We start from the raw sequence: 26987 nt of genomic DNA, 5'->3' as shown, positions 1-26987 counted from the left end.
GGAGATTCCACTCGAATAACGGTCGAGCTTCCACTCGAATCTCTGTGGATATTTCACTCGAATCTCGGTGAAGATTTAACTCGAATCTCTGTGAAGAATCCACTCGAATCTCTGTGGAGATTTCACTCGAATCTCTGTGGAGATTCCACTGGAATCTCTGTGGAGATTCTACTCGAATCTCTGTGGAGATTCTACTCGAAATTTTATGGAAATTCCACTCGAATCTTGGTGGAGATTCCACTTGAATCTCTGCAGAAATTCCACTCGAATCTCTGCGGAGATTCTACTCCAATCTCTACGGAAATTCCACTCGAATCTCTGCGGAGATTCTACTCGAATCTCTGTGGATATTTCACTCGAATCTCGGTGGAGATTCCACTCGAATCTCTGTGGAGATTCCACTCGAATCTTGGTAGAGATCCTACTCGAATCTCTGTAAAGATCCCACTCGAATATCTGTGGAGATTCCACTCGAATCTCTGTGGAGATTCTACTCGAAATTTTATGGAAATTCCACTCGAATCTCTGCGGAGATTCAACTCGAATCTCTGCGGAGATTCAACTCGAATCTCTGCGGAGATTCTACTCGAATCTCTGCGGAGATTCCATTCGAATCTCTGCGGAGATTCTACTCCAATCTCTACGGAAATTCCACTCGAATCTCTGCGGAGATTCTACTCGAATCGCTGTGGATATTTCACTCGAATCTCGGTGGAGATTCCACTCGAATCTTGGTGGAGATTTTACTCGAATCTCTGTGAAAATTCCACTCGAATCTCGGTGGAGATTCCACTCAAATCTCGGTGAAGATTCCACTTGAATCTCGGTGGAGATTCCTCTCGAATCTCTGCGAAGATTCTACTCGAATCTCTAAGGAAATTCCACTGGAATCTCTGCGGAGATTTCCACTCAAATATCTGTGGATATTTCACTCGAATATCGGTGGCGATCCCTCTCAAATCTCTGTGGAGATTTCACTCGAATCTCGGTAGAGTTTCCGCTCGAATCTCGGTGGAGATTTTACTCGAATCTCTGTGGAGATTTCACTCGAATCTTGGTGGAGATTCCATTCGAATATCCATGAAGGATCCACTATAATCTCCGTAGAGATTCCACTCGGATCTCTGCGGAGATTCCACTCGAATCTCTGTGAAGATCCCTCTCGAATCTCTGTCAAGATCCCACTCGAATTTCTAAGGAGATTTCACTCGAATCTCTGCTCTGTAGAGATTCCAGTCGAATCTTTGTGGAGATTCCACTCGAATCTTTGTAGAGATTTCATTTGAATCTCTTAAAGATTCCATTCGAATCTCCGTGGAGATTCAACTCGCACTCCGTGAGGATTTGACTCCAACTGGAACATTCCAGTTGAATCTCTGGAGAGATTCTACCAAAATGTTTGTAGAGATTCCACTCAAACCGATGATGAGATTGCATTTGGATCTCTGCGGAGATTGAAGTTGATTGCTTTGGAGATTTCACTCGAATTACTGTGGAAATTCTGCATAAACCACAGTGACGATTCTGCTCGAATCTCTGTAGAGAATGCACTCGAATTTCCTAGGAGATTTAACTCGAATCTTGAAATAAATTTCATTAAAGCCTTCCAGTATGTTCTACGCAAATTTCTATAGAGACATTACTCTAATATTTGTAGAGATTTTATTAAAATTTCTAAGTCGGTGAATTAAGGATTATTACGGAGATGCGACTGAATCTCTGATTAATTCTCGCAAAAATCTGCCGAGATTCCACTCGACTTGCTAAGGAGATTCTTGTCGAAAATGTGTAGAGATTTCACTCAAGTCCCTGCAAACCCCAAAGTAAGCTTTGTAGAAAATGTGCTCAAATATCTTTAGAAATTCCAAAGCAATTGCTGTGGAAATTTCACTAGAGTCTCTGTACAGACTGCACTTGAATTTCTGGGAAGAGTTTACTCGAATGTCGGGCGAAAGTCTACACAAACCTTCAAGGAGATATCACTCGAATTTCTGTGAAGATTACTCATGAATATCAATGGATTTCACTCAAATCTCTATGTAGATTCTTCAAGAATCTCTATGGAGAATCCACTTCAATCATAAAAGACTCAACTTTGACTTTAATGTTTGTCGAGATTCTACTCGAATATCCGTAGAGGCCTTACTCGATTCATTTGACTCTCTGTATTTTAAACAGATTTAATTTATATATCTGCATGAGATTTTGATTGAATTACTGTGAACGATAAGCTCGATTTTCTGAAGAAATTCCATCTACTACATCATAATAGGAGATTCTGATTAAATCACTGCCAAAATTAGGTTCAATGCATGGTAGTAATTCCGTTGGAATTACTTCCATGCTTCTGAGGCATCTGAGCTACTGACAGGGATAAGCTTCTGAATGAGCATTAAAGCTCAAAACAGGGGAATCTTTTAAGCTCTTGGGAAAATAGCTTCAAAGTTATAGAAAAAGACTCTCATAAAAAGGGAGCTTCCAAGCTCCTGAAATAGAAAGTTTCCTAGTAGAAGCAGTTCTAAGAGAGGAAACATTCTAGTTAAAAAAAAAGAGCTTTCAAGCTCCCCAAAACTTCCAGACTTTTGAAAGATGAAGCCTTTTGTTCCTGCAGAAAAGAGTTTTCCAATTCCTGCAAGTAAGTACCTTTATGTTCCTGAAAGTAAGAGCTTCCAAACTCCTGTAAAGAAAGCTTCCAAAATTCCTTAGTTTTTTTTAAAGTAGTCTCCCCCATGAAATAAAGAGCTTTCAAACTCTGTGAAAAGAAATCCTCAATGCTTCCAAAAAAAACATGATCTTCACGTTCATGTAAAAAGGAACTTCCAAGCAATTGGAAGAGGCATTCTCTTAGTTCCTTAAAGAGAGAGCTTGCAAGCTTCTGATAGTAAGAGCTTCCAAGCTTCTGAAGAAAGCTTTCAAACTACTGAAAGTGGATACCGTCATGTCCCTGGAAGTGAGGGCGTCCAAGGTCCTGAAGTGAGGGCTAAGAAATACTATGGTAATTTCTAATTCCCTAAGAGAGAAAACTTCCTCGTTCAAACTTTCAAACTGTTGATAGAGCGAGTCTCTCAGTTCCTAGAAGAGAGAGCTTCCAAACTGCTAGAAGTGGGTACCTACATGCTACCAAAAAAACTCTTAAACTCCTCAAAGTGGAACCATCATGTTCCTGAAAGTGGGACTTTCCAAGCTCCTGAAGGGAGGGCTTCTATATTCCTTAGCAATGTCTAGATCTTGAGAGAAGATGCTTCCTCTCTCATGAAAGAAGAAGATCCCAAGCTCCTGGAAAAAAATAACTCCCAAGCTTTCAAAGGAAGATATACTTGAGCTTCTTTAAGAAGGAGCTTCCAAACTCCTGACATTGGGTACCCTCATGCTCCAGCAAGTAAGAGCTTCCAAACTCTCGAAGGGAGAGAGCTTCCACAATCCGTAAATATGTTTAAGTTCCAAAAAAGGGGAATCTTCCTTGCTCGAGAAAGAAAGAGCTCCGAAGCTCCTAAAAAAACAACCAAGCTCTAAAAAGAGGAAGTCTTTATGTTTCTGAAAGAGAGGTGCTGCCTTCCTGAAAGTGGATACCTTCATGCTCCTAAAAATGAGTGCTTCCAAACTCTATGTGGGTACCATCATATTACTGAATATGAGAGCTTTCAAGCTCCTGAAGAGAAAGCTTCGCAATTCCCTAGCCTTCAGAGAGAAAGCATTCTCGTCCCTGAATGAATAAGCTTTCAAGCTTGCCTAAGAAATTCTTCCAGGGTCCTCGAAGGAGACTCAATGCTCCAGGAAAAAAAAGAACATCCAGAGAGAAAGCTTCCTCGCTTGTAAAAGAAGAAGCATCCAAGCTTCCAAGAGATGGAACTTCCAAGCTATTCGAAGAGGAAGTCTCTGAATTGCTAAAAGAGAGTGCTTCCAACTCCTGAAAGTAGATTCTTTTATTGTCCCTGAAAGAGAGAGCTTCCAAACTACTGAAAGTGGGTACCTTAATGCTCCTGGATGTAAGAGCTTCCAATATCGTAAAGAGAGGTCTTCCCAATTCCTCAGCAATTTATACTTAAGCTCCCAAGAGAGGAAGCTTCCTCTCTCGCGGAAAAAAAGAACTTCCAAACTTCATTAAAAGATAGATCTTTAAGCTGCCTCGAAAAAAGCTGCCAAGCATAAAAAAGAGGTAATCTTTATGTTCCTTAAAAAGAGAGCATCTGATCTCCTGAAATAACCCACCGTCATGCTCCTGAAAGAGATAAAGCTTACAAACTCATGAAGGTACCTACCTTAATACTACTGAATGTGAGAGCTTTGATGCTCGTGGAGAGAGAGAGAGCTTCCAAATTCTTAAGTAATTTCCAAGCTTCAAAGAGAGGAAGCTTTCTCGTTCCTGAAAGGATGAGCTTCTACTTCTCAAAGAAACAACCTTCCAGACTCCTCAAGGAAGGAGCTTCCATGCCCCTGAGAAATGGAACCTCCAAGGTTTGAAAGTAGATACGTTCATGCTCCTGAAAAAGAGAGCTTTCCATTTTCCTGAAAATGGGTACCCTCATGCTCCTGAAAGTGTAGCAATTTCAAAGCTCTCCTAAGAGAAAAAGCTTTTTTGCTCCTGAAAGAATGAGCTTCCAAGCTCTTAGGAAGAGAGAGGGCTTCTAAACTCCCCAAAGTGAGTTTTCTTAGCTCCCCAAGAGAGGAAGCTCACTCGCTTGTGAAAGGAGGAGCTTCCAAGCTTTCTATAGAGCGATCTTTTAGACTCTTCTAAAAGAGAGCTCCAATGCTCCTGCCTAAAAATAACTTCTTCTGAAAAAGAGAGCTTTCAAATTCCTGAAAATAAGTTTCTTTATGCTCCTGAAAGAGATAACTTCGTGCTCCTGCAAATAAGAGCTTCAAAGCTCCTGTAAAAAAAATCTAGCTTCTGAAGAAAAGGTCTGTAACTTCCTTAAAGACAGAGTTTCCAATCCTCTGATAGTGGATACCTTTGTGCTCCTGAATACGAGAAGTTCCAAATTTTTAGAAATTTCTAAGCTTCTAAGAGAGTAAGCTCGCTCGTTCGTGGAATGAGGAGACTCCATGCTATCGAAAAAAACATCTTTCAAGCTTTTGAAAGAAAAATCTCCAAAATCATTGAAGAGAAAGCTTCCCATTCCCTGCATGTGATATCTTCATGCTCATGAAAGAGCATGCAAACTTCCAAAAGCGAGCATCTTCATGTTCATGAATATGGGAGCTTCTATGCTCCTGAAGAAAGAGCTTCCAAACCCCTTTGCAGTTTCCAAACTCGTAAGAGAGGAAGCTTCCCCGTTCGTCAAAGAAGAAGCTTCCCAGTTCACTAAATAGGGATCTTTCTGGCTCCCCCAAGAACGAGCATCCAAGCTTCTGGAAAAGTAAACTTCCAAGCTCTTTGAGGAAGGAAGCTCTATGTTCCTTGAAGGGAGAACTATCAAACTCCTGAAAGTAAATATCATCCTTCTCCTGATAAAGAGCTTCAAAACTGCGGAAATTTGGGTTCTTCGTGCTCTTGAATAGTGAGAACTTCCAAGCTCCTGAAGAGAGAGTTTCCAAACTATTTAGAAATGTTTAAGCACCTACAAAAATCAGCTTCCCCAATGAAGGAGCTTACAAGCTCCCGAAAAAGAGATCTTCCAGGCTTCTCGAAGAAAAAGCTCCCAGCTCCTGAGAGAAAGGATTTTCCAAGCTTTTGAATGAGCGAGCCTCTTCAAATCATCTGAAAGTGGGTATCTTCATGCTTCTGAAAGTGGAAGTTTCCAAGCTCTTGAGAAGAGAGAATTTTTAAGCTTCTAAAAGAGGCATCCTTCCTCAAAAAAGGAGCTTCCAAGCTCCCTGAAAAGAGAGGCTCTCGAAGAAGGAGCTTCCAAGCTTTTCGAAAAAGGAACTTTCAAGAATTTGAAATAAATTATCTTAAAGCTCCGTGAAGAGAGAGTTTTCAAACTTTTGAAAATGTATATCAGCCAGCTTTTCTGTGAAAAAAAGCTTCCAAACTCCTGAAATTGTCCCTGAAAGTGAGAGCTTCCAAACTCCCGAAAAAAGAATTTCTGAATTCCATAGAAATTTCTTAGCTCCTAGAAGCAGGAGCTTCCTCGCTCGTTAAAGAAAGAGCTTCCAGGCTCCCCGAAAAAGTTTGCCATTCTTCTATTCCAAATCGAAATGAGTATTTATCCCGTTTTTTTTTCTCTCGTTTCACCGCTTCAGGTTCACCCATCTGCAGCACGCCCCGTTCCAGTACGTGATTCAGATCGAAAACGCCTCCGACGCGCAACGGATGGGCTTCGTGCGTATCTTCATGGCCCCGCGGAACGATGAACGTGGCCAGCCGATGCTCTTCCGAGACCAGCGTCTCTTCATGGTCGAAATGGACAAGTTCCTGGTGGCACGTAAGTTTTTCTTGAAGCTCTTCAATTAATAACGGTGAAACTATCCTTATTATTATTTACCAAACGCCTCGTTCGCAGTTCGCCCCGGTTCCAACCGCATCCGGCGCCGCTCCAACGAGTCCACCGTAACCATCCCGTTCGAGCGGACCTTCCGCAACCTGGACGACAAACGTCCGGAAACGGGCACCCCCGAGGAGGAAGCATTCAACTTCTGTGGTTGCGGATGGCCCGCACACATGCTTGTGCCCAAGGGCCTCCCAGAAGGCTTCCCAACCGATCTGTTCGTGATGGTTTCCAACTACGAGGACGACCGGGTGGTTCAGGATCTGGTCGGTACCTGTAACGATGCGGCGTCCTATTGCGGAGTGCGCGATCGGCTCTACCCGGATCGGAAGGCCATGGGCTATCCGTTCGATCGGTTGGCCCGGTCCGGAGTGGACCGGCTGTCGAACTTCGTGACACCGAACATGGCCATCCAGTCGGTGAACGTCATCCACATCGACAAGACCGTGCCGAGGACCTAGGTTGAAGTTTAATGATTCGGGGATACCATTTACATTGACTATAATGGCAATTGATTGTGGGAATGATTAAATGAATTACAGAGTTTATATAGAAGAATACCATCCTTTTTTGCATTTCCGAACCATCCCATTTAAACCAGTAGAAAACTTAAATGTGATCGTATCCTAATACCTGCATGGATACAACGTTTCCTTGAATCTCCACCGCATGAAGCGTCTTTCTCCACTGCACTCGTCGCCATCTAAACCATGCAAGTTGCAAGGCATTAAAACCACCCGCAATTACTACTGGCCTTCGCCCTGTTAGCATGGTCGTAATGCGGTCCAGCATTTGCGTGAACTGCTCGGCCACCGCGGTGGCATATAACAGCTACAGAAGAAGACCCCGTTTACTTTGGCGACCACGAAGCCCTCTTAAATAGTAGACACCAACTCCTGGACGGGGTATTTACCCGTCGTCCATATCGGCGCCATTTTTTCTGGACCCATCCGCGACCCAGTTGGTAACGGCGGGTACTCGGTATGGGTCCGCTATGATGGCGATATCCGTCTCCCACTCAGAAACCGCCTGACAAAGCAGTTGCTGAGCCGCATCACAGTTGTTCAGGTTCAACTGCGTTACCTGCACTGTGATTTGTTCACTGCGGCTTTCTTCAAGGCCGAGCACCTTGGACTACCTGTTGGATGTCTGTTGTTCACTGATTTCCCGGTACAGATCATGCAAATCGGTTGACTCGTGCAGTATTGTGCCTTATGGTCTTCAGCGCCACATCTTTTACACAGTTTGCGCCTGTCAGAGCCGTTGCAATCTTATCTGGAACCACACAAACCCACAGCAAACCTCCGGTGGCTCGTGGAATGTCAGGTGATATACGCACCAGCCTACCTTCATCCTCCCTAGGTTAACGGACTTTTTGACGTCTGTCACAGGTAGCTAAACCAAATCTGTTTCCCTGCTGGCCCCTTCCGTAGCCTATTGGTTGCGGCGGTCACCTGTACATCGCACTGTTGCCGCAGTGCCGTGACGAGCTCTTCCACTTCGATGACCTCGTCTAGGTCTTCGACCTTCAGAGTCGCCTTATGTGTCTGATCCTTCACTTGTACTCCCTCGCCAAGGACCTTTTCCGCCAGTCTCTTGTAGGCGGCGCCCTTGCGATCCTTATCGCGCTTCAGCTCCAGGATCATCTCACCCGTACGAGTACGTCTAATACTGCGCACGTCAGCTCCCAGACCTTCGAGCTTGGCGTCGCTACGCATCGCCTTCAAGACGTCAGAGTGCTTGGACTGCTCCATCTTGATGACGAGCGCGTCGCCTTTATCGCGCTTGGCACCTTCCCTCCTGCGCCTTGGCTTGGCGTCCTGCACTACTACCGGCGGTTTCGTCTTCCTCTTCCTTTGCTCCACCTTAGTCCAAGGAGGGTCCTCCCCTTGGTTCGCCCTACTCTGCGGCTGCTAAGGGCCTACCAACGGTCATTCCGGGACGGGCCAGCCTTGTCAGGCCCACCCTTCCCTGCTTTCCGGGAACTCTGGCTGGGGTCTGACTTACCGGCGTTGCTGCCGACCTTCGGGGCTATCATACTCCTGGCTTTGCGGGCGCCGTCACACAGCTCCTCACCTGACGGCTGTCTCGCCCACTTCTGCGAGTGCTTGTCGCGAGTACCGCGTGTTCCTGCTTGGCTTCATCCATCGACACCCGAAGTCGATACAAAGCCGTTTTCAGATCCTTGCTGTTGTTCGACTTGGTGGACACAAAGTCTATGATTTTGTCAAGCTGCTGCTCAGCCACCTCAGTTGCGGGCTTTTTTCTTTTCTTGGCTGATGTTCTTCAGCAGCCACGCTCCATCCATTATCTCCACCGGCTGGCTTGCCGGGAAGTGGACTGGAGCTCCCACGCTTGAGCTGCGTACGCAGCTTCCCGCGCCTAACTCCTTGCTTCTCCTTGCCGGAGACCTCTTCAACCAGCTCCTTGCAAAGAGGTTGACCGCACCTGTACTACCTATACCTGAATTCTGATTTTTGTTGTTTGATGATTTCATGTTTAGATCCCACGAGTCGCACAGGAAAGAAAGTCCACCACGCCATAGCCCTGCATTAACGCGGTAAGGGACAGCTTACTGTGGTTGTGCCCAGGTACCCCACAGGCTCCGTTAAAGATCGAGCATCTTTTGCACCCCCTCGATCACTCATTCCTCGGCACGGGTCGCTTGACACCTTGAATTGGGGTTAGTAGTCCTATTCAAAGCCGGCAACTACGCGGCTGGCTCGCAAGCGGGGGGTTTGTCAGGCCCCGGGTCTGTAGTCCCTGCTGCATTCGGCGTATGGTGAACGCCACGCGTAATGCTCATTCTAGTGCCTCGAGGTCAGTCTTGGTCCACTTCACCACCCAAAAGCTGTGGGTCAACAGCGACACAACACCTTATTGCTGACCTGGTAGAAAGCTCCTTAGAACACAGTTGACACGATGCAAGAACTTGTCCTGCAACTTCACCTTCAACCTTGCCTTCAACTATATTCCGAATCTCCTCCTATTCGTTGACGCAGAAACAACTGAAATGCACTACTTGACCCCGGCGAAGACGGACTGACCGACATTTGTCAATTCCAAACTCCATCCGGATGTCGTTGCTGAACACCGTCACAAGCCGCAATAGTTGTTGCAGCCTCTGTACAGATTCCGCAAACAGCTTCAGGTCGTTTCATAAAGAAGTTGTGGATGATGCGGTGCTTTGACCCACAATTACTGTATCTACGATGACATCATCTTCGCAGCCTTGCGTGTTTTAGCGGTACCCTTTTTGTACTTGGGCCATCACGTTATTGGCATCGCTGTGGTCTTGTATCCTCCTTGCGATTATCGCCAACAGACAGACTTTGTACAGACTCGAAAGGCACGTTACTGGTCTGCACTTTGCTGGATCCGTTGTGTTTTGATCCTTCGGCATAAGTGATACCCCTGGTATTGAACTTTGGTAGCTGCGTTGGGTCTTCTAGCTCCATGTTGAAGCATTCCGCCATCCGGGTCCTGGTGCAGCCTAATTGATGGTATAACGGGTAAACTCACGTATATCCTGAGCGGTTATTACGACCGCGGTCATGTCTCCCACTCCATTAAACTGTTGCTTTTTCTCTGCCAACCACATCTCATCGTCGCTGTGCTAGACAGAGTTCTCCCAGAGATTGGCCCAGAGCTGTGTGACGTCGCCAATCTCCAAAATTCCTTCTCCAAAAGCAGGCAAAAAGCACCCAACCGCTATACACTATCCGCCATAAATATGGAATCGCATTGTTTAGTATTGCAGCACCCCGAAAAGTTTGGCATCACCTGAAATCCTTATGATTTACTAAACTATATCTCAAAAACCGTATCCTCTGCAAAATTTAGACCTTCAGCAAAGTTGTTCAGCAGGTTTATGACGCTCAAATGATGGAATGTTTGGTACGTAAAATCGTCACTACGTGGAGCTAGTATGCCATTAAAACGAAGTATTTTGACATAGTTTATCTCATGATTCTGACCTCCTAGAAAATTCGTGTCTTCAGCAATGTAGATCGGAAGGTCTATGGCTATCAAATGGTGGTAAGTTTAGTGCGTAATTCCGCCGCTATGTGGCGCTAGTGTGCATTTACAATGAAGTACATTGACATGGTTTATCTCATGATTCTGACCACCTAGAATGTTCGTGTCTTCAGCAAAGTGGATCAGAATGTCTATGGCTATCAAATGGTGGTAAGTTTGAAGCGTAAATCCGCCGCTATGTGGCGCTAGTGTGCATTTAAAACGAAGTACTTTGACATGGTTTATCTCATGATTCTGACCACCTAGAAGGTTCGTGTCTTCAGCAAAGTTGATCAGAAGGTCTATGGCTATCAAATGGTGGTAAGTTGGAAGCGAAAATCCGCCGCTATGTGGCACTAGTGTGCATTTAAAATGAAGTACTTTGACATGGTTTATCTCATCATTCTGTCCACCTAGAATGTTCGTGTCTTCAGCTATGTTGATCAGAAGGGATATAGCTATCAAATGGTGGTAAGTTTAGTGCGTAATTTTGCCGCTATGTGGCGCCAGTGTGCATTTACAATGAAGTACTTTGATATGGTTTATTCAATGATTTAGACCACAGAAAGTTCGTGTCTTCAGCAAAGCTGATTTGAAGGTCTATGGCAAACAGCATTAAACTAGGCAAGGAATCATGATAACCACGCTTATTGCATCATTTCATTACAGAAATGGAAAATTTATCTTCTTACCATACAAAATTTTTGCTCATTACAACAATCTAGTACTTCACTTTCCCGTAACGTGGGTAGATCACCTTAGAATGGTGCGTTGCGGTGTAAGATCTATCAAATCAAATTTTGATCTTGATATTTACCGTATTTATAAATATTCCAAGATCAAAGTTTGATGCACTTTTTGTGTTTTGAAGTATTTTTGTTTCAATATACAGCTAATTAACATTTTATTTCAGCAGGATTCAGGTAAATTTATCGTATGATATAAATAATATTGTAAAAAAATTGTAACTGTGGCAAGCGTATCACTAATATGTAAATAGCTTATTTGACGTACGATGTTAATGTTATTTTATATTTCAGATTAATAGTAATTCAACCAAATGCCAGGAAGATGACGAGGAAAGCAATCAAGATGACGAGGAAAGCAGTCTAACAATGGTGTGCCTGAACGTTGACCAAGCGTATCCTTTGGAGTTTACTCTTTCACTAACAACACCCAAATTCCCGTGACACCTAGGCCTGAGAGATCGTAGAGTTGTCTACATCTTTCATAGGTGTCCAAAACTAACTATCCTTTCCCATTCCTCAGCAGTCGCAAGGGCGTGGCCAGGACAGTGCTCGACCATTGGAGGATTGCGTCAGTCTTGTCTAAGAGTCAAAGATTAGTCCCAAATCTTTGTGCTTTGGTTCGGACGGGAATGAGGCAACCCTCATAACAGCGGTCTAGGACTGTACCACCTACGAATTTGTGCGACTCGCTTAATGCTAATGCTAATGCTAATGCTAATTACAACAATCTAGTACATAGGTTCCCAAACTTTCAGGTTGCGCGACCCCCTTTTGCCAGCAGACGTAGTTTCCGCGACCCCCCATAGAAATTCCCTCATTAGTTGTCTGTTACAGCAAAATATTTTACTGTCCCTTTCGACCCCCTGGATGAAGGCTGGCGACCCCCCTAGGGGGTCGCGACCCACAGTTTGGGAAACTATGATCTAGTACTTCACTGATTGCGTCCTATTGGCGGAAATTCGTTCTGTTTTAGGCGCAAAATAAACCAAACATGTTTCTACATATGTCGTTTTAAAGTTTGCATCACTATCTTTGTTATCAATTCAAAGAACAGACATAAAATGTGAAATCATCTAGAGAAAACTGCTCTTTTAGTTTAGGAAAATATGCAATTCCTAATTCAGCCTAAGTTCATTTTCATTTTCCATACTATCGCTTCAGTTTGCAAATTTTGGGTGGAAACTGTATTAATATTCTGCAATAGAACACGTACCATTGGGAAATCTGAAAAATACAGCTTAAGATCAAAATTAGCTCTTCACATTTCCATCTGCAACATCCAGAAATCGAAAGATCTGAAAATTACTGCTCAAGATCAAAATCAGTTTTTTTTTTTCACACATTCATCTATAGCATCCGAAAATTGTAAGATCTGAAAACTACTACTGAAGATCAAAATTAGTTCTTCCACACACTCATCTACAACATGGCGGGACCAAACCAGCACAGCTACCATGAGTCGCAAACACCTTGGAAAACGTAGAACTTCATGCTCTTGTAATTTTCTATTTTCAAATATGAGTCGTAGTGCAGTGGTAATGTCACTGCTCATAAATCGCAAGGTCATAAGATCGATTCTGGTCGCGGCTATATTTTTTTTTTACTCTAGTCCATCTGTCAGATCATTTTATGATATTGGTTTGATGTGCTACAGCCCAGATCTCCCCAGATATTAGCCTGATCTTATAATATTAAAATGAGATATTATTATGTTCTTCTCCATACTAATTTTTGCTTTTTTGATTTTTTATCTCTTATGTCAAACAAACCAATAGCTAATTATGATCTTGAGTACTTCACTGAGGAATATCAAATGATGATATTGTTTTGATTTTTACTTCTACTCGGGTTATTATGGAAGAAGATTGTTAAACTGTATATACCTGAATGGAATAAAGAGAGTGGCGGTTGCTGATTGAGGTATCAGTCGGCAACCGTCTAGTTTGATGCAATATGGCTATTGTGTTCTTTTTTCACAGTAATTAGGATGTCGGATAGCAACCCGACTAAAATGGTTCTCGAGAGTCATCCAACCGGTACAAGAAGGCGTGGAGCGCAGCGAGCTAAGTAGGTCGACCAAGTGGAGGACGATCTGCGGACCCTACGCAGAATGTGGAACTGGAGACAAACAGCCATGGACCGAGTGGAATGGAGACGGCTACTATGTACAGCAGAGGCCACCCCGGCCTTAGCCTGATCGGTAAGGTAAGTAAGAAACGGTCATCGACGGAGCTAGCCTCGCTGTGACCTGGATGGCCATGGTGGACATTATATGCTATATAGTGTTTTAGTGTTTCAAAAGGGATATTATTATTATTAAAGACCGGTCCAGAAAGTATGGACGCAGTAAGAAAATACTGGCATTTAAAAACTATTGATGACTAGTTCTTTTTGAAAGTTACATCCTGTTGGTCAACCTATTTTCTCAGCATTTGTATAGCGGTTTTTGCGATTCCAACAGTGTGTTTCAAAATACATAAACTATCAGCGGAACATCATTGAAATAATGTGCACAAACGTTGTACAGAGTTTGAAAGATCACTTGGGAAATGATCAAAATATGGTGGGAGTAAGTGAGAAAATCGTGCAACCAGCAATCAGCAATCACGGTGGGGATAAGACGTTTAAGCATAGGCAAAAATTGGGTAAAAAATAAAGATTCTGCTAACCCTCGGTTGAATAAGCAAAAAATGAAGGTGTTTGAGCACAAGAAAAAACCTCCTAACTAACACGAAGTGGGATATGACCAAAAAAGTTAACATTTCACATTCCAATGTTCATCGTGACTAAGATCGTTTGAATTTTCGAACCTATAGTTAGCAGAAACAGCCAAAACGAAGCCCTAAACAAGAACCATCGATCAGGCCCAGACAACTGAAGACTAGGTGCGTCCATACTTTCTGGGGCAGTCTTTATTATCTGTATTAACGAGATTTTTAGCCCTAGGCTAGTTCATCTCGGGACCCACGCTTTCCTTCCCTTCCGAAGGAAGAACCCACATTTTGTGAGTTTGTTGGGAGTGGGATTCGATCCCAGGTCCTCGGCGTGATAGTCAAGTGTTCTAACTACCACACCAGGTCCGCTCCACAAAAGGGATATATAAAAATTACGTAACTTCAATCATTTTAAAACCTGTGTAAGTCAGTAAGCCCCACATTTTATGCAAAATATTTGTACGTTTTAATGCAGTCCTAAGCATGATGTTTATGTACAATCCGAAATTGCGGCGACACGTGACGGCACGAACCATTTATTAACCTCAAAGTTAGCAAAATTCCTAAGGTACAATATGTGGAAATTTGAAAAGTTTGAAGTTTGAAAATTTGTGATCCACTAGCCTCTGCCCAGCAACTCCTATCCCTAACTCCTCGTGGTACCGGCCGGAAACTATGAGCAACCTTAGGGAAGATCGGGTAACCAACCCCGGTGGAAGCTTTGGTCGAAGGCTGGCCGGGAAGGGGGGGTTTGCTTCGGCAAACCTGAGCGTCTGTTCTCCAGGAGGAGCGGCTCACAACAGCGTCTGATCCCCATGTTAGGGGCGGCTGATCTACGTCCGAGTGCCAGAGAAGGACTCTAAACTCAACTGTGCACTATGGTCCTCCGGAAAGTAGAGGGTTGGTGTTAGGCCCTACGAGCCAGCCGTGAAAAACCATTGTAACGGAAAATCAGCAACAGAATAATACGAACCGAGACCAACGACAACGATCCCAGCGAACAAAAAGGACTTGCGATTGGGAACTCGGTACGTGGAACTGCCGTTCTCTCAACTTCATTGGGAGCGCTGCAGGAGGTGTGTTGGACAGGATCCATGGTGCGGAAGTTTAGAGGTAATCATACCATCTACCAGAGCTGCGGCAACACATGCGAGCTGGGAACAGCTTTCATCGTGATGGGTGATATGCAGAGGCGCGTGATCGGTTGGTGGCCGACCGACGAAAGAATGTGCAGGTTTAGGATCAAGGGCCGATTCTTCAACTTCAGCATAATAAACGTGCACAGCCTACACTCCGGAAGCACTGATGATGACAAGGACGCATTTTACGCGCAGCTCGAACGCGAGTACGATCGCTGCCTAAGCCACGACGTCAAGATCATCTTAGGAGATTTAAACGCTCAGATAGGCCAGAAGGAGGAATTCAGACCGACGATTGGTAAGTTCAGCGATTTCACCGCCTCCAAAAATATGGCCATACGTAGCACCTTTTTCCAACACAGCCTCCTTTATCGTTACACCTGAAGATCACCACAGCAGACGGAATCTCTAATCGACCACGTTCTGATTGACGGACGGCACTTCTCCGACATTATCGACGTCAGGACCTATCATGGCGCCAACATCGACTCTGACCACTCTCTGGTGATGGTCAAACTGCGCCCAAAACTCTCCGTCATCAACAATGCACGGTACCGGCGACCGCCAGGGTACAACCTAGAGCGACTGAAACAACCGGATGTCGCCTCAGCATACGCGCAGAATCTCGAGGCCGCGTTGCCAGACGAGGGCGAGCTCGATGTGGCCCCTCTAGAGGACTGCTGGAGTACAGTGAAAGCAGCCGTCAACGACGCAGCCGAGAGCACCGTCGGGTACGTGGAACGGAATCGACGGAACGAATGGTTCGACGAAGAGTGCAGAACGGTTTTGGAGGAGAAAAACGCAGCGAGGGCGGTAATGCTGCAGCAAGGGACCCGACAGAACGTGGAACGTTACAAACAGAAGCGGAAACAGCAGACCCGCCTCTTTCGGGAGAAAAAAAGGCCGCCTGGAAGAAGCGGAGTGTGATGAAATGGAACTGCTGTGCCATGCCCAAGAAACACGGAAGTTCTACCAAAAACTCAACTATTGGCTGTTTCCGGTCAAAATGGGTTTTTAGGCGGAATTACTTTATATCTTCCAACGTTTCGGCCCTTGGTTTGGGCCTTCCTCAGGGAGGTCTAAAATTGGGGTTTATTTATTATGTTGGGATTGTGGTTTATGCTTTCGTCTCCATACGAAAGTGAAAGATCCACTCGACCCGATGCAGCAACACAATGTGGTATATCAAATCCCTTGCAATGATTGCGATTACTCATACATCGGTATGACAACAAATAAGCTAAAAAAACGTTTGAGTGGACATCAATCAAACGTGAACCAACTCAATCGTCTACGGGATCTGGGATACACTAAAAACGATCAAGCCATGATACAACACAGTCAAAAAACAGCTCTAACCGAACACTGCGTAAAAGAGGACCACACGTTTGCTCTACAGGGAACCAAAATAATAGACCGAACGAACAACAGAGCTACGCTACCCCTATTGGAATGTTTCCACATATACAACACCCCACATACCGTCAATCACCGGACCGACGTAGAAGGCCTCAGTGCAATATACAGTGGACTTCTCCGTACAATAGCCCCTAGACACCTCCAGCAAACCCAAACAAACCCGTCACCCGCCGAACCTGCCTCGCTTCCCCACCATGAAACAACCGATAACCAAAACAAATAGGCATAGCAATAATAGTGAAAATTACAGCAAACACACACACATACACACAAGCAAAACAGAAAGAGAGAAATCTCACAAAACACCATATGAACACATTAATTGTAAAAATTACACACATATACCAGTACACAGTGTCTAGACGCCATGTCAGTGGTTGGTGAAGTGGCAACAACAAAAATTAAAAAATTCACCCTCAAAATCTACCCACCACCATCCAAAATCAGGTAAACCCCCAACAAACAACACGGATGAACCATAACACGCAAAAAATAACAAAAACAAAACTTGCAGACAAACCACAAAGTTTATACCGACAGCCCACAGCCCAGCAACGGGCTATGAAACGCTAGCGGTACGCCTATAGTGAGTAATTTTTGTAAAAAACATAAACCACAATCCCAACATAATAAATAAACCCCAATTTTAGACCTTCCTGAGGAAGGCCCAAACCAAGGGCCGAAACGTTGGAAGATATAAAGTAATTCCGCCTAAAAATCCATTTTGACCGGAAACAGCCAATAACAGAGGGACTATTCAACAAAACCCTGGTCGCATTCCAAATAACAAAAACTCAACGCATCTCGCAAAGGTTTCGTGCCGCGAGTCGAAATGTGCAAGGATAAGGACTGGATCATCTTGACTGACGAACGGAAGGTTATCGAAAGGTGGAAATAGCACTGCGACGAGCACCTGAATGGTGTAGAGGACGTAGGCACGGGAGACAACGACAACAAAGGGAACGACTACGTCAATGCAGTAGAGGACGGAAATGAGCCAACTCCTACGCTGAGGGAATTTAAGGGTGCCTTCCACCAGCTCAAACACAACAAAGCAGCTAGTAAGGATGGTATTGCAGCTGAATATATCAAGATGGACCCAGAAAAGTTGACCACCTGTCTGCACCGGCTGAAAGTCAGGATCTAGGAAACCGAACACCTACCAGAAGAGTGAAACAAAGGGGTAATCCCATTCACAAGAAAGGCAACCATTTGGAATGTGGGAAATTTAGAACGATCACTTTTTGAATGCCACCTACAAAGCGCTATCCCAAATCATCGTTCATCGTCTGTCACCTAAAACAAATGAGTTCGTGGGAAGTTATTAAGCCGGCTTCATCGACGGCCGGTCGACAATAGACTGGATCTTCACCGTACGGCAAATCCTCCAGAAATGCCGTGAATACCAGGTCCCAACGCATCACCTGTTCATTGACTTCAAAGCGGCATACAACAGTTTCGACTGCGCAGAGCTATGGAGAATCATGGACGAAAACGGCTTTCCTGGGAATCTGACTGGACTGATTAAAGCAACGATGGACGGAGTGCAAAACTGCGTAAGGGTTTCGGGTGAACTATCCAGTTCTCTCGAATCTCGCCGGGGACTACGACAAGGTGATGGGCTCTCATGCCTACTCTTCAACATCGCTCTGGAAGGTGTGACGCGACGAGCCGGGCTCAACAGCTGGGGAAGATTTTCATAAAATCCGGACAGTTTGTGTGCTTTGCGGACGACATGGACATTATTGCCAGAACATTTAGAACGGTGGCAGAGCTGTACACCCGCCTGAAACACGAAGCAGCAAAGGTCGGATAGGTATCTTACCTTACCGGCCAGGCTAAGGCCGGGGTGGCCTCTGCTGTACATACCCAAGCAGCACACATGTTATATATTAGTTACGACAGCGCAAGTTTCGGTTGTATAGAAGTTTAATTGACGTTATTCCAACACAATGTTAATATTACGTAAAATTAACTTCTATACAACCAAAACATGCGCTGTCGTAACTCTTATATAACATGGGTGTTGCTTGGGAAGTAGTCGCCTCCATTTCACTCGGTCCATGGCTGTTTGCCTCCAGTTCCGCACTCTGCGTAGGGTCCGCAGATCGTCCTCCACTTGGTCGACCCACCTAGCTCGCTGCGCACCACGTCTTCTTGTACCGGTCGGAAGACTCTCGAGAACCATTTTAGTCGGGTTGCTATCCGACATCCTGATGACGTGACCCGCCCACCGTAGCCTCCCGATTTTCGCGGTATGGACGATGGTTGGTTCTCTCAGCAGCTGATGCAGCTCGTGGTTCATTCGTCTTCTCCAAGTCCCGTCTTCCATCTGCACTCCGCCGTAGATGGTACGCAACACCTTCCGTTCGAAAACTCCAAGAGCGCGTTGGTCCTCTGCACGTAGGGTCCATGTTTCGTGCCCATAGAGGACGACCGGTCTAATCAACGTTTTGTAGATGGTTAACTTCGTGTTACGGCGAACTTTATTCAATCGTAGAGTTCTGCGGAGTCCAAAGAAGGCTCGATTTCCTGCCACAATGCGCCCCTGAATTTCTCTGCTGGTGTCGCTGTCGTCGGTCACCAGTGAGCCCAAGTACACGAATTCTTCAACCGCCTCGATTTCATCACCGTCGATATGAATTCGGGGTGGCGGGCGCGGTGATTCCTCCCTGGAGCCCTTTGCCATCATGTACTATGTCTTCGACACATTAATGACTAATCCGATTCGCCTGGCTTCACTCTTTAGTCGGATGTACGTTTCCGCCATCGTCTCAAATTTACGAGCAATAATATCAATATCATCGGCGAAACCAAGCAGCTGAACGGACCTCGTGAAAATCGTCCCACTCGTGTTTATCCCCGCTCTTCTTATTACCTGGCACCTTGCCGTAACCCTCTGCGAGATTCGAAGGGACTCGAGAGTGTCCCTGATACTCGAACTACGCACATCACTCGATCCATCGTCGCCTTGATCAACCGTATCAGTTTATCCGGGAATCCGTATTCGTGCATAATCTGCCATAGCTGTTCTCGATCGATTGTATCATACGCCGATTTGAAATCGATGAACAAGTGATGTGTGGGCACGTTGTATTCGCGGCATTTCTGCAACACCTGGCGGATGGCGAACATCTGGTCCGTTGTAGCGCGTTCACCCATAAATCCAGCCTGATATTGCCCCACGAACTCTCTTGCAATCGGTGATAGTCGGCGGCATAAAATTTGAGAGAGTATCTTGTAGGCAGCGCTCAGTAGTGTGATCGCGCGGTAGTTCCCGCAATCCAACTTGTCTTCCTTTTTGTAGATGGGACACACGATACCTTCCATCCATTCCTCCGGTAATACTTCCTCCTCCCAAATCTTGGTAATGACCCAGTGTAGTGCTCTCACCAGTGCTTCTCCACCGTATTTTAGAAGCTCGCTTGGTAGTTGATCTGCTCCAGCGGCTTTGTTGTTTTTCAACCGGCCAACCTCCTCCTCAATCTCTTGAAGGTCAGGGGCCGGAAGTCTTTCGTCCTGTGCACATACTCCTAGATCTGTTATCACGCCACCTTCGGTACTTGCAACGTCGCCATTGAGGTGCTCATCGTAATGCTGCCGCCACCTCTCGACCACCTCACGCTCGCTCGTGAGAATATTCCCGTTATTATCTCGGCACATGTCGGCTTGTGGCACAAAGCCTCTGCGCGAGCGGTTCAGCTTCTCGTAGACCTTTCGTGTGCCCTTAGCGCGGTACAGCTCTTCCATCGCTTCGCGATCTCGTTCTTCCTGCTGGCGCTTCTTCATCCGGAAGACTGAGTTCTGCCTGTTCCGCGCCTGTTTGTAACGTGCCTCATTCGCTCTCGTACGATGTTGCAGCATTCTCGCCCATGCTGCATTCTTCTCGTTTTTCAACTGTTCACATTCGCCGTCGTACCAGTCGTTTCTGTGATTCGGAATCGCGAAGCCTAGAGCTGTAGCCGAGGTACTAGCTATGGCGGATCGGATGTCCCTCCAGCCATCTTCAAGTGTAGCTGCGCCAAGCTGCTCTTCCGTTGCTAGGGCCACTGCTAACTGCTGCGCGTAGCCATTTCTACGTTACGCAGCTGCTCAATGTCGACGCGTGGTGATAACTGTTGAAAGTATTGAGCGCATGCATACAGCGACTAAGTAGTGATCCGAATCTATATTCGCACTGTGATATGTGCGGACATTGGTTATATCCGAGAAGATTTTACCGTCGATTAGAACGTGGTCGATTTGGTTTTCTGTTTGATGGTCGGGTGATCTCCAGGTGGCTTTGTGGATATCTTTGCGGGGGAAGAAGGTGCTTCGGACTACCATACCACGGGAGGCTGCAAAGTTTACGCATCGCTGGCCGTTGTCATTCGATACGGCGTGCAGGCTGTTCGACCGATTACCGGTCTGTACATTTCCTCCCTTCCTACCTGCGCGTTCATGTCGCCGACAACGATTTTCACGTCACGCGGCGATCAAGCATCGTATGTTTGCTCTAACAATGCGTAGAACACTTCTTTCTCGTCAACAGGTCTCCCTTCGTGTGGGCAGTGGACGTTGATGATGCTGTAGTTGAAGAAACGGCCCTTAACTCTTAACATGCACTGCACATCCTTGCGTTTATCGGCTGCCACCCGATCACACGTTGTCGCATTTTGCCCAACACTATAGATCCTGCTCCCAGTTCATTGGTGGTGCCACAGCTTTGGTAGAAGGTAGCCGCTCGATGCCCGCTTTTCCACACTTTCTGTCCAGTCCAACAAAGTTCCTGCAACGCCACGATGTCGAAGTTGCGGGGATGTAGTTCGTCGTAGATTATCCTGTCACATCCTGCGAAACCTAGTGACTTGCAATTCCATGTTCCAAGTTTCCAATCGTAGTCCTTATTTCGTCGCGTGGGTCTTTGCCGATTGTATCGAGTCGTATTTTCTCCTATGTTATTCGCAATGGGGATTTTTACGGGTGGCTTATTGGGCCTACGCCAACACTCCTGTCTCGCCGGAGGGCCATCGTGCCAGTTCTGTTTAACGTCCCAACCAACACTGGGACGACCACGCTGATGGGGCTACCACCTTGGATCTAGCTGGGCGTGGTGCAGCGTTTCTTACTCAGCCGCTGGATGCCAGAACAGACGCTGTTTGAGCCGCACCTCCTTGGTGAACAGACACTCGGATCGTACCTCCTCAATCTAGCTGAAGTCAGAAGGACAACAGTGCCCAGGCTGCACTACCAGCTAAGCACACAACTCTTAGCTGGCGGTCTTTGTCATCGCTTGACCCGTGGAAGCATGAGGTAGGAACTTGTGAGGACCAGAGCTATATTGGACGCTCTCCTTATCGACTCACCGTTTTGCAGCCCAGGTCGGATTGGTGTTGAATGCCTCAAAAACAAAGTACATGCTGGTAGGCGGAACCGAAAACGACCGGATCCGTCTGGGTAGTAATGTTACGATAGACGGGGATACTTTCGAGGTGGTGGAGGAATTCGTCTATCTCGGATCCTTACTGACGGCTGACAACAACGTGAGCCGTGAAACTCGAAGGTACATCATCAGCGGAAGTCGGGCCTACTATGGGCTTCAGAAGAAGCTGCGGTCTTAAGAGATTCACCCACGCACCAAATGCACCATGTACAAAACTCTAATAAGACCGGTGGTCCACGAAACGAGACATGGACCATGCTTGAGGAGGACCTGCAAGCAGCCGGAGTTTTCGAGCGACGCGTACTAAGGACGATCTTCGGCGGTATGCAGGAGAACGGTGTGTAGCGGAGAAGGATGAACCACGAGTTCGCTGCACTTTACGGTGAACCCAGCATCCAGAAGGTGGCCAAAGGCGGAAGGATACGGTGGGCAGGGCATGTTGCAAGAATGCCGGACAACAACCCCGCAAAGTGGGCAAGGTGTTTACTACTGATCCGGTTGGTGCAAGAAGGTGTGGAGCGTAGCGAGCACGATGGGCGGACCAGGTGGAACGTGGCTTGGCGAGCATGAGGCATGACCGGAAAGTGGCAGCCATGAACCGAGTATTTGTACAATTGTTAAATATGTGTTATTATTGTGTTATTATGTTACATAGTAGCTCTATAAGTAGCAAGCTCCATGCTTAACAGCAGGCTTTGTTCCAGTTGGGATAATACGTCAAAAAAAAGAAACAGCGTATGATTGTTTTCCGTTTATTTGGGTTCTTATTTTCTTCAAATATTCAGGCCACTAAATAATTACCACTTTGTTTTGCCGAGTCGGAAATACAGCACATAAATCATGCACAGATTTCCAGCTGTTTTTGTTGGCCTGCCTTACATTTAGAAATACAACCCAGCAGTTGCCATCCTCCAAAAAGAATGCTAGCCATTTTTGCAATGGACAGAAAACTAGAATAAAAACAGTCGCTGAGAAGAATCGCACCAGAACAAGAAGTTTGCTCTAGTGGCGTTGTTTCGGATATCCGCTTTCCGCTTTGCTTTCTTTCCCGAATGGAAACAAAAGTCGTCCGTGTTGAAGTGGGGGCGATACTGGACAGCCAACTAGTAACGAAGTGACAAGTTGGCAAAAAACCACGACGACGAAGGCTTCCGTCTTGACAGGAGAATTGTCTTCCACTTTGCCACCACCGACGACGCCATCATTATAATGGGCTCGAGGATGGAAATGTGTCAGCACAAACTGTCTCATTGGTCTGTAATTTTTGTGGGGATAGAAATCCGGAAAGATGATGGCCAGGATGTTTTGTTTGAAGAATTTTCTTATCCTGTGTCAAAAGATATTTTTACTCTAATTTTTGTCTCTTATTTCAAGAACAAAACTACGAACAACACACAGATAAAACTATTAAGTAGTATTAACAAGAAACACTACCCTTTGTTCCCGTAAAGAAAATGAAGAGCGAGCTGTGACGAGCTTTAAGTTTCAGATGATGTACGTAGGGGAACAGAGCCCAAAATGCCAAGATGGGGTAAAATGGCCCAACTCATAAAATCATTCCTGAATGGGACTTGATCATTGCTATAGGTGAATGGTGTCAAGATATGTTTGCAATGAACATTTTTCTAGAAGCTATTCCACCAAACCCACGGAAAATCTTTTGATTTCCCGATGAAAATTGGCAACTTCCGGTTTTTCGTGCTTGCAATTAAGGTTTTCTGGTGATTTTATTACCAGCCAAGTGTTTCCAAGTAGATTGAGGCACCCATGGAGGCGCATGCTTGTTGATGTCTACGCTATCCAGACGACCATCGTTTAGAGGGGAAGGGGGTGACAATCCTTGTGTTGAGTATACGAAAAAACGTGACAGAGGGGTGAAAGTGAGTCGAAAATGCCAGAAAACTGATGGACGTAATTTTTGAATGTTTCATGAAGTGGCATCTTACCCCATGGCAGATGGCCTTTTTGCACCACTTCCGTTTTACGAACCAGTTTTTGAAATCGCTAAAAATCGAAGAAAATGCAATAATTAAGTGAATATTTTTGCTGAAGCATGGAGCCAATATTGTCTAGTTGCTGTTACCACTTTGAAAGCCTAACATATGATGCTATATAGCATTGAAAACGATGAAAGTTTGAAAAATGGCATATTACCCCACTTTCCCCTACTTTAATTCTGTTTCAAATTAAGCACACGACGCAAAATACTTTTCTTTTCTCTCAGAACACATGTCTGGAGCCGTCCATTGTTCCACGTCCACCCCAAACAGAAGATTAAAACTTACCGATCCAACGAGATGGCCACCAGCGTGAACACCGAGGACGCCACCGACATGTTGGCCATGAAGTTGTTGATGGTGCAGTACACCGCCCCGAACGGCCAGTCCGAGTTGAGCATGAAGATGAAGTTGAACGAACAGTTGAGGGACGACATCAGCAGATCGGCCACGCTCAGATTTAGCAGGAAGTAGTTGGTCACGGTGCGCATTCGGCGGTGGGCTGTCGTAGTCGGCGTCATCGTCATCATCGTCAGAACCGAGAAAGGAAGAGAGAAAAGCGAGAAAATCAGCGGGGAGGGAAAAGTTTTATTCGGCACTGTGCGGATGATGGTCCGTTGGGAGATTAGGGTGTGAAAATTGTGCAAGCTTTTTAAAAGCTTTGAGATAAAATCAAGAAAAACCTATGTTTCAGTTGTAAAACTCCTTCGATGTTCAGAGTAAAGTTGTAAATAGACTATAAAACAAATTGAATTGTCAAAGAAAAGGAATATAAAAGCAGTTAAAAGCACAGATTGAAAAGCAGAATTGAAAAAAGACAATAAAATAATCGTGTAGAGAAAAAAAATGTTTAAGAAAAACTTCGATTACTGTTTTCTGTTTTGTAATTTACCAGATCAAGGTATATCAGAATTGCATAACGAACCAACAAATTAGGACTGGCTATCCATTCCCAATGCATGCACGTTGAGAGTTCTCTGCTTCTAAAAAAGTCAATAACATCGCTGCTCACCTCTAAACGGTCAAAGAAGTTGAGGAATGTTAGTTCGATCGCCGTTGCAACTAGAGACTCTTCTCTTCTCTTCTCTTCTCTTCTCTTCTCTTCTCTTCTCTTCTCTTCTCTTCTCTTCTCTTCTCTTCTCTTCTCTTCCTGAAGCGTTCCTAAAGCTTTTAAGAGCGTTAAATGGAATTTCAGAAGCGAATTTCAAATTGATTTTGATGATTTTACGGGCGTTTCAATGTCACTATAGTTTTAAAAGTTTTTGTGATGGGGTCCCTGATAATTCAATGAAACTTCCTGAAATGCCTCCGGAATGCCCCTTGGTGAAGAGAGGACAAAAAAAATGGAAAAAGCAGTAGTTTCCAACGCTATCGATTTATCGTTAAGATTTTCAAAGGATGGTGTTTTATTTTATGAGCTTTTTTTCTATAAGAAACTTCGGAAGATGCCTCGGAAGGAATCCTGCATGGAGCTGAAAATGTTATTTCAACATATCTAAATTCAATCACCTACAGCTCAGAAGTTGGTCCTATATTGAGATAAAGGAAGTTATCCGTTTCCATATTTTAAAATTTTGATTCTGAAATGAGCTGTAATTTATTGAAATGACATTTTTGGCGCTGAGGAATAACAATCCCCGCAGGTATTCTTGAAGAAATCTTGTAAGGAATTCCAGAAGATACCAAGGATAAATTTCTGCAGGATTTTCAAGAATAAATTTCTGCAGGAATCTCAAGAAGAATCCGAGAAGGATCCCAAACTCATACGCAATTTCTCTTGGAATCTCATGCAGATTTGAATTAACTTTTGGACGAACTACGGAAGAAATCCGGGGATAAAATTCTGGATAATTTCTTCGAAGACATTTTGAGGAAATTCCTGAATTAATTTCAGAATGAAATTTCTGTGCAAAACCTTTGAAAACTTCTTACGGGGAAATCTCTAGGCGAATATCTTGGAAAAATCCGTGAAGAAATCCCAAAATACCTAGATAAATATTGGAAGTGATTTGGTGAAACTCCTTAAGGAATCTCAGAAGAGATTCCGAAAAAATGCACTGAAACCGTTACTGAAAGAACCTCTCCAGGATTTTTTCTGAAAAAATGTGGGAAATCTCCTTAAGAATGACTGGAAATTGGTGGAGGTATCTTTGGAGCATTTTATCGATTCATCCCTGCACAAGTCTCTGTAAAAAAATCTGAAGAAATCTTCAGATCAATTCCAGAAGCATTTCTTGAAAAACCCCTAGTACAAGCATCCCTGGAGCAATTCCTAAAGAAATACCAAGAGAAGCATGTGAAGGGATCCCTGGAGGAATTCATAAATTGATTCCAGGTTTTTTTGCACTTTGAACGGCGATTGTTTGAATTGTATAGAGTAAAGTGGGGCAAAAGTTCGAGTGGGGCAAGAGTTTCTTTTGGAGTTTTTTAGCTCAATTCAAATTATTTCTTTCGGGTGTCAAGGTTGTTCGAAGCCTTTTTGAAAAAGAGTCTTTTACTCCAAAAATTATGAAAATTGATCAATATTTCGAAAAGTTTTGATAAAATGTTGGTTTTTGATCAAAAAATTGTAATATGCGATGGTGCTTCCAACGCATGGAATGGAATTGTAATGAAATCGAATTCGATATTTTATTTTGGGGCTTAACTAGGTATCTTTTGAAGATGCTTTAGCATGTATAACTTTTTGAAAAAAAGATTTGAAAATCATATTTTACACATAGTGGGGCAAAAGTTCGAATTGTGGGGCAAGAGTTCGAGTCATGTGGCAACTTTAGGTAAAAAACGTAAATTCTGCAAAATGTTTATATTATCTCTAAAAATGATGAAATCAGTGAGAAAATTCTATCAGAGTTGAAAAAAAATGTTGTTTTATCTGAATTTAGCGGAAAACTACTAATTTTTGGTATAGTAAATTTAACCCTGATTTGGGTAAAATCCAGATCGAACTTTAATGTGTATTCCAGTTCCAACATCAAATATTAATTGGTTTCAGGTATTCCTATTATCAAAGTGTCAAAATAGTGTGCTACGGCTAGCGAAATTCCACTAACACTAGATTCGAACTTTTGCCCCAGTGGTGGGGTAAGAGTTCGAATAAAA

The 26987-nt window shown here is 44.6% G+C and overlaps 2 protein-coding genes across 2 annotated transcripts in view; one reads left to right on the top strand and one right to left on the bottom strand.

The window, feature by feature from the left end:
• Positions 1–6986, top strand: part of LOC109622447 (phenoloxidase 2) — a 70713-nt gene extending 63727 nt beyond the window's left edge. The window contains exons 4-5 of the mRNA XM_020076773.3: positions 6184–6365; positions 6444–6986. Coding sequence (XP_019932332.1) covers positions 6184–6365; positions 6444–6889 — 628 coding nt within the window. The 3' untranslated portion in view covers positions 6890–6986. The remainder of the gene's footprint in view (positions 1–6183; positions 6366–6443) is intronic.
• LOC134285574 (tachykinin-like peptides receptor 86C) overlaps positions 1–26987 on the bottom strand; it is a 545193-nt gene that overhangs the window by 408096 nt on the left and 110110 nt on the right. Inside the window, exon 3 of the mRNA XM_062846624.1 lies at positions 24174–24387. Coding sequence (XP_062702608.1) covers positions 24174–24387 — 214 coding nt within the window. The remainder of the gene's footprint in view (positions 1–24173; positions 24388–26987) is intronic.

This window comes from Aedes albopictus, chromosome 1 (genome assembly GCF_035046485.1).
Source record: "Aedes albopictus strain Foshan chromosome 1, AalbF5, whole genome shotgun sequence".
NCBI lineage: Eukaryota > Metazoa > Arthropoda > Insecta > Diptera > Culicidae > Aedes > Aedes albopictus.
Note: the sequence above shows the minus strand (reverse complement) of the source record. Positions and strands in the feature narration are given on the sequence as shown.